Raw genomic sequence first — 8,121 nt, forward strand, 5'->3', positions numbered from 1 at the left:
CCTCACCCTCACCCTCACCCTCACCCTCACCCTCACCCTCACCCTCACCCTCACCCTCACCCTCTTCTCTCTGTCTCTTATCAAGACAGGGTTTCTCTGTGTAAGCCTGGCTGTCCTGGAACTCACTCAGGCTGGCCTCACTCAGATCTGTTTTCTCTGTCTCCCACCCAAGTGCTAGAATGAAAGGAACGTGCCACCTCCTCCTGGCTCCCTTTCTCATTTTTAGATCAGTTTCTATCCCCATATTTTGTTCTAACTTTATAAATGTAGATACTAAGTATCTGGTATTTTTTTAGTTTGAGTGAGAGATTTAGGGCAGTGGTTCCTAAGTGGATCACAGGCTACAGTTGCTTTCAGGTTGATTGCCCAGTGCCTCTGAGAAAACTAGAGGCTGGTGAGATCCAGAGACATCCTGAAATGTATATATCTTTGTAGCTTTCTTTTCAAAACAGTCACAGGAACATTTATTCATAGAAGGAATATGTGTGTGTGTGTGTGTGTGTGTATGTATATATCTGTCTGTCTGTCTGTCTGTCTTTGGATATCATTTTGTAAACGTTGTCTAAGAACAAAAGCTATTGGTGCTGGTTGTACATGAGGCTACCACAGGGCCTAGACTAAGTAAGTCAGAGCTCTTAGAATTGGCCTGAAGTATCTACATGCCTATGGAGGCTGGAAGAGTGTACTGGGTCCCCTAGAGCTGGAGTCACAGATGGTGTGAACTCCCATGGAGTTCCTGAGCACTGAAGTGTTGGTTTCTTATGGAATTGAGAGGGAGGATGTACGTGCAGGAACTCACAGTCTAGTGTAGGATATGGAAGACAGGCACAGAGAAGTGGGTTTCAGTTCTGGGTGTTGTTTTCATAGAAAACAGCAGATTCTATTGGAGAAGTCTTAAATTTTTTTAAATTTTTTGTTTTTGATTTGTTTGGTTTTTGTGTGTATTTTGTATATGCGGTGCTCGGGACTGACCTCAGGGCCTTACGTGCTTTAACAAATCATCTATGACTCCGCTACTGGAAAGTTCTCTTTAAAAAGACAACTACATTCTTTAAGTGCTGGCAGTAGCAGATGTACAGGAATGTTTCATGGAGAAGAAAGTACATGAATTTTACACACCAGCACAGTTTGAAAAGTCTTTTGAATGTTTAGTGAAATTTAGTGATTGACAAAATACTCTATTAAAAAGCAGGCCTGCTTCTTGCCCTGAAGCCCATCCACCCAGGATGAATTTCCTGTGTGCTCTTCAGGATCTAAGTAGAGCCATGCTGCTTCGCATACTCGGGCTTCATTTTCTGTTTTCCTTTCCCACTCCTGGGAGTTTAAATTGAAAAGAGGGCGTAATCAAACCCTTTGTTTGCGCAGCTGATAGCCTTATGGAAGGTGCTAGGAGCACAGGCCTCTGGAGACAAAGTGTTAGGAAGAAATGAGAAGCACTTAGGATGGAGGTAGCCGCCTTGACAGAACCAGGCCTCAGCCTCAGTGGAGCAGGACTACCATTGCCCTGTGCTTTAGAATTGACTCCAATACGGAAGGCTTTGATCCCAGAAGGAACTCAGAAACGTGCAGGAGCTGTCACAGTAACTAACAGCTCTCTTGGTGTTTACTAACTGGGCTCCAGGAATGCTGAGCTTGCAACATTGTTCAAAGTTGTCTCTGGACTGGAAAGACTGACAACAGTCCTGTACTCTGCCTCTTGATAAATAGCAACTATGTTACTTGAGAATAAAAATAGAAAAATAATAGAAATCCATAGAAAGTTTCTGTAACAAGGATGATATCATCCTGAGGACAAAGCAGGAAGGAACTCTGAAAATTGCTTTCTATAGCAAACAAAAGAGTGTTTTAGAAAACTTAAAATTTAAGGTAGGATACAAGAAGTAGATTAAAGAGCAGATTGTAGGCTTCAAATGAACATTCAGTAGTACATAGAAGTATACCTGTGCACAGCTGGAGCAGCTGGAAAAGATAACAGAAACTGATGTTTTGGCTTTCTGGGCTTTTATTTTACTCATAGATCATAAACCAACACAATAGTTTTCTTAAATGTCTTGGGAGAAAAGAGTAGATTGTAAACCCATGGTTTATAAGCCAAATTCAGCCTAATTAACATGTTTTGTGTGGTCTGCACATTGCATTTAGACACTCTGAACAAGTTTGCCAGCATTTACTATAGACTTCATATAGAAATTCAGATTTATAACTTCTCCTAAAAAACAGATCTTTGGGCGGGAAGATTGAATTGTATCGCACATTCCTGCCACGAGGGCATTTGAGTTTGCACCTGTGCTTACAACTTTTCATTATGTTAGAGATTCCTTCAAGATGAAACAAAAGGTTTTTTAATATGAGGGAGCTTATGTATACAGAGAAAGTGACTGGGGGTGTTTTGACATAGCATGTGTTTTTATTTTAGGATCTGAGTAAACAGTACAGAGTTAGTAAGTTGTGTAAAGCCTTAAATGATAGAGACATTTTGAATGTTTTGCTAGAAATAATTAGTAGTAATTGCATAAGTGTCACAATAATCTGCATTAAAGCCAGTGTGGACATTCAGAAACTGAAAGCTATAACTATTTCATATGATGGGTGTTAGTGTCTGCTGTCTTAAAACATTCTGTTCCTGTCCCAGGCTCACTGGTGGGCAGTACTGCTCATGGGAATTGCCCTGATCATGTTAATGGCTGGATTTATCAAGATTTGCAGTGTTCACACTCCAAGTAGTAATCCAAAGTTGCCTCCTCCTAAACCACTTCCAGGTAAGGTGCTGAGCAATGGGTGCTGCTGTGAGCAGAGCCAGGGCTTCCGGCAGAGAGGGCGCAGCCCTCCCTGGGGGCTTTAGTAACTGAGTTCATAGGGCTTTGTGTTTGATAAATTGCCTGACAAGTGATTCACTGGCTGTGTAATTGTTCACCCTTCCTGTCTAGTTATTGACTACCATTGTAATGCTGATCTACCCTGAGTGTTAAGAAACATTTGACCAGCATTTTGATTTTTGGTTGGATCCTCCTTCCTTGTTTTTGTCTTAGTTTCTTATTTTTGCTACAGTAGTTAAGGTGACTTTAAATTATTGGTCTTTGTATCTAAATAAATAGTTAATGGCTCTGATACTATTTGCAATGTTTGTGTTCTTGAAATAATTTCTGGTACGGAAGCACATTTTCCTCTGGAAGAGGCTTACTGAGAAATACAAATCTGTATGTAAGGGACTCTTAGTTTCAGATGTTAAGAACCTGTCAAATAGTCCCCCCTCCCCCTTTCAATCTGGAGGATACTGCCACTCGTATAAGTCAACTTTGAGCATTGGAAGAAGACGAGAGAGGAAGCAGCTGTGCTGTTACACGTTAGTCTTATCAGTGCCTCCCTTCCCCTATCCGAGGTGTGTGTGGCCAGTCGTTATAGGTGTGGGGAGGACGTTGTCTAAGACAGTGGCAGGGAAGTCAGGATTGGGTGCTGGCATGTGCCCTTCCTCAGGAGAGCCTTGTCTCAGGTCAAAGTTGTTTCTTCTACTTTGTATTTCCTCTCAGCTGTTCCCTTGAGTTTTCCTGTATTGGGACAAGATAGCCCAGGAGTCATGGTGGGGTGGGGGATGTCTGATTTGATATACTCACTTTCTTAAGTTTCCTGAGTCAGAACCCAGGCACTTGTGTGAGTTTAACACATTTCTAAAAGCTACAGGACACCTTTGAGGTACCGTTGCCATGGTGCCCTCCTTCAGTGGGGCAGATATTGGACTTGTGTATTGACACCTCTGACAATGATTGTCATTTGTTAAACCTTCATAAAAGTGCTGAACACTTACTCAAGGATGGTTTTAAAGCTCTCATGATAGACTGTGCGAGTGACTTGCCATCCTGCTGTGCAGACAGGCCTCAAATTCTGTAAGGGCTCCAGTCATAGAGTCTGCCCTCAAAGCTATAATAATTTTGACTGATCAGTCTAATTCTTTAAGTACTTGAAATGCACCTCATTTCTATTGAGATGTGTTGTTAAATATTAAATATGGATCAGACTTAAAGACTTAGCATAAAATAGTGAAACATTTTAGTAATTTTTATATTGAGTATATGTTAAGGTCGGTATTTTTAACTTGAATTGGCCTAGATAAAATAACTATTAAAAATAATTTTTAACTTAATTTTATTTTATTATGGCCACCAGAAACTGAAAACTGTGTTACAGGGCACATACTTCTTTTCTTGGTGAAAGAGTGCTTCCCTTTTGAAGATTACAAGGTGGTGCTCAGTGAGCTTCTCTGCTTTCATTGCAGGCACTTTAAAGAGGAGGAGACCGCCGCAGCCCATTCAGCAGCCTCCTCGTCAGAGGCCCCGGGAGAGTTATCAAATGGGACACATGAGACGCTAATGCAGCTTTTGCCTTGGTTCTTCCTAGTGCCTACAGTGGGAAAACTTCACTCCAAAGAGAAACTGTTAAGTCGTCATCTGCAAATGAAACCCTCACAGTTAATAGTTGAAGAAAAAAAAATGGCAAGAGATCATGTCCTCAGACCAGGTGGAATTACTCAAAATTTAAAGTCTGAAAATTCCAATTTTGGGGGGAGGGGTGGGATGGAAAAGGAACCCAATTTTCTTATGGACAGATATTTTTAACTTAATGGCACAAAGTCTTAGAATATTATTATGTGCCCCATGTTCCCTGTTCTTCGTTGCTGCATTTTCTTCACTTGCAGACAGACTTGGCTCTCGATAAACTTTTATCACAAATTGAAATATATTTTTTTCAACTGCCAATCAAGGCTGGGAGGCTCGACCACCTCAGCATTGGATACATCCCTTGCCAATGTACATACCTTGTTACATGCAGACATGTATTTCTTACGTACACTGTACTTCTCTGTGCAATTGTAAACAGAAATTGCAATATGGATGTTTCTTTGTATTATAAATTTTTCTGCTCTTAATGAAAAATTACTGTTTAATTGACATACTCAGGATAACAGAGAGTGGTGGTGTGCAGCAGTCCAGGATTCTGTAATGCTTCATGCAGGCAGTTTTGAAATGAGAATCATTTTCCCTTTTTCTTTCTTATGGTGGAGTTGGTTCTTACATCTTTCTCCTTGTTACGCTGCTGCTGTGAGCAGGAGAGGCTGCACTCAAGAATGCAGCTTATAAACTGGACAGCAGCAACATTTGGCTTCAGAGTCAGCTCTTTATGTAAATGTCTGATTTCTGCTTAGTATTTTTTACTTTCTAAATCAATTCCATTTTTAAATTGCTAGGTGAATTTTTTTTTCATGCCTTGGTAGGAATTATGTTGGAAATGATTATTTTCACCGGTAGCCTGTTTATTACTTTGTGTAATTCTGTTTTTATCCGATATGGAAAAGAAAATCAGTGTCTTCATTGAAATATTTGGACAGTTTTTCAGTACACTGTCACTGATCATTGGTAACCACTAGAGATGAGTAATTTGCTCAGCAGGTAGTTGAAATTGTAGATAGGTTTTTCTGATATTATTCCCTCCCCAGGACATTTTAGCAACAGTGAAGGTAGAGAGCACAGTGTCCCATTACAAACTTCTTTTTTAAGCAGGTATAAATATTGGCATTTTTAAAGAAAGAGAAAGCAAAAGCATTTAATGTATTAACAGGCTTATCGCTATGCAGAAAATGGAGGGGCATTAAAAAGTGTAAGCTTGTGACATACTCATTGCTTCTGTTTTCCAGCTACATCACTTAAATTAGAAGTCAACAGCAGTGATTTTCCTGGCTTTACATAGGAGGCAATTTAGAGAAGGTTGACAAGATTACTGTGTTTGGCTTTTTTTTTTCCTTTTTTCTTAAGAGTCTAAGGTTTACACAATCACTCACAATGTGACGCGAGCCAGCAAGGCCAAAACCGCTAGAGAAACAACGGGATCTCTCCTTGTAAACTTGTACAGTACACGGGACTTTTTTCAAAACAGCTTTTTGTACATGATTTAGTGACAAATTTTGTACATGAAACCCCAGATAGACTATAAATAATTCTAACCCAACAAGTAGGTAGCTGTGTATGACACTGCTTTAAATCATTCAAATGCCTTTGTTTTTGGACTGTGCAAAGGTTGGAAGTGGGTTTGCATTTCTAAAATGGTGACTTTTATTCTGCAAGAGTTCTTAGTAACTTCTTGAGTGTGGTAGACTTTGGAACATGTACATTTTTTGCTTGTAATGTTATCCTGTGGTAGGATTTTGGCAGTCACGCACTGCCCTATTTTATTTTGAGTCTAAGTTAAATGTTTTCTGAAGAGATACATGCACTGAACTGTTTCCACTACAAATCAAGATGTGGTAAAAATGAAAGGCCCAGGACCAGTGAGATCTAATACTACTGTCAGTTTAATGTCCACTGTGTTTTATACAGTATCTTTTTTTTGTTGTTCACTTTGGAAATTTTTACTAAAACCTGCAAAAAATAAAGTATTGTGCAAAGATGTAAGGTTTTTTGAAACTTGAAATGCATTAATAAATAGACTTGATGAAATCGACTTGCTGGGTCTGTGCTCTTTGAACTCAGAAGGGTCAGAAGCAGCCACCGTGCTGGTGAAGGACTGCGCAGCAGAAAGGTCTCTCCCCGTGCAAGGGCCGACCTCACTACTGCAGTTCAGAGCCACAGTGAAGAGTGATTGTCATTGTCACACACACACTGCATGTTAAAAGTCACTCAGCAAAGCTGCTACTTACTGTTTGTAGTCAGCGTCCAGGAGTCGTCCTGGTGAAGAGCCAAACCTAACTGGAAACTGGCCGTCTTCTTTCTGTGCTGCCAAAGTCCTATCTGGGTGCCAAGTGCTTTATGGATGTCTAATTTATCTGAGTGTGTAGTGCTCATCCATAAGCTCAGTACTGTAGAGGCTAATGTAGGAGGATCGGGAGAGTAAAGGCCAGCCTAGGCTGTATGCAAGAGCCCTTCCCTAAACAATCCTGGTAAAGTAATTACCTAACAGGCACATGGACTCTGTCTTCAATTTATTGCTCCCCAATCAGTGCCCCCACACAGAAGAAGAACTAGTCTAGTGAAAATATATTTGAAATTCTACACTAACATTTTCCTGTCTTATCATGTTTATTGTATATTGTAAACAAAGAATTGTCCTTGTATTACCTACAAAAGAAACTATTTTGTACACAGAATAGTGCCCTTTATGGAATAATATGCCCCAAATTCCTATTTTAAAATTAAGACTAGCTGTATGGGCATATATTAAATAAGTAAATATGCAATACTTTGGTTTTTTTTTTTTTTTTTTAAGTGGAAGTCTCACTCTATAGCTGGCTTTGAACTCACTATCCCTCTGCCTTTGCCTTCCAAGTGCTGGAATCAGGGGCACATATATCTGTGCCTACCTTATGATGCTTTTACAGTAGAGTTACTTAATAATTGTATGGGGGGTTGTTTTGTTTCCCCAGAAAACTGATAATTTTTACTAAGTAAGATAATTACAAATTTATTGCTGCTTAAATTTTGTTTGGACTTTATTTTTGGTATAGTTTTCTAAATTTCAACACCAGTTTATAAACAACTGTATCATTACAGTTTCAGGATTTAGTGACTTCCATAGCATGAGGCAATATGTAGGCTGGGGAAGGATTTATCTAAGGAAAAGACAGCTTTATAAGATTAGTCTTGGCTTTTCAGTATTTTTAATACTTTGTTGTCTGAGTACTTCAAATTTGTTGCATTCATAGTTGAATATAAAATTAAATATATTGAATATAAAACTGAAGATTTTCTATTTCTAAGTCCTGTCGTGAGCTGCTATTGTTTTTTAAGACATAATTGCTGCTCTCAACCTGGTGTCTTTGGTAGCTGTGAGGTGTGCATACTTGTCCTTGAGAAAGCCTTTAAGTTCTCTTGGAATATTTATTTTTTTATTGAATATTTTATTTATGTTTTAGATGTTATCCCCTTACCCCATTTCCCCCCCCCCAGGAACCCCCATCTCATCCCCCCCTCCTCTTGCTTCTATGAGAATGTGCTCCCACCTATCCCCACACTCCTACCTCCCCACCCTTGAATTCCTCCACACTCGGCATCCAGCCTTCATAGGATCAATGATCTCCTTTCCCACCTACGCCCGACAAGGCCATCCTCCCCTACATATACAGCTTGGAGCCGTGGA

General features: G+C 39.8%; 1 protein-coding gene across 1 annotated transcript in view; it reads left to right on the top strand.

Moving 5' to 3' along the window:
- Adam10 (ADAM metallopeptidase domain 10) overlaps positions 1-6,489 on the top strand; it is a 122,416-nt gene extending 115,927 nt beyond the window's left edge. The window contains exons 15-16 of the mRNA XM_028771330.1: positions 2,633-2,759; positions 4,271-6,489. Of these exons, the coding sequence (XP_028627163.1) occupies positions 2,633-2,759; positions 4,271-4,365 (222 nt within the window). The 3' untranslated portion in view covers positions 4,366-6,489. The remainder of the gene's footprint in view (positions 1-2,632; positions 2,760-4,270) is intronic.
- The last annotated feature ends 1,632 nt before the right edge of the window (positions 6,490-8,121 follow it).

Source organism: Grammomys surdaster, unplaced genomic scaffold (genome assembly GCF_004785775.1).
Source record: "Grammomys surdaster isolate TR1022 unplaced genomic scaffold, NIH_TR_1.0 206, whole genome shotgun sequence".
Classification (NCBI taxonomy): domain Eukaryota; kingdom Metazoa; phylum Chordata; class Mammalia; order Rodentia; family Muridae; genus Grammomys; species Grammomys surdaster.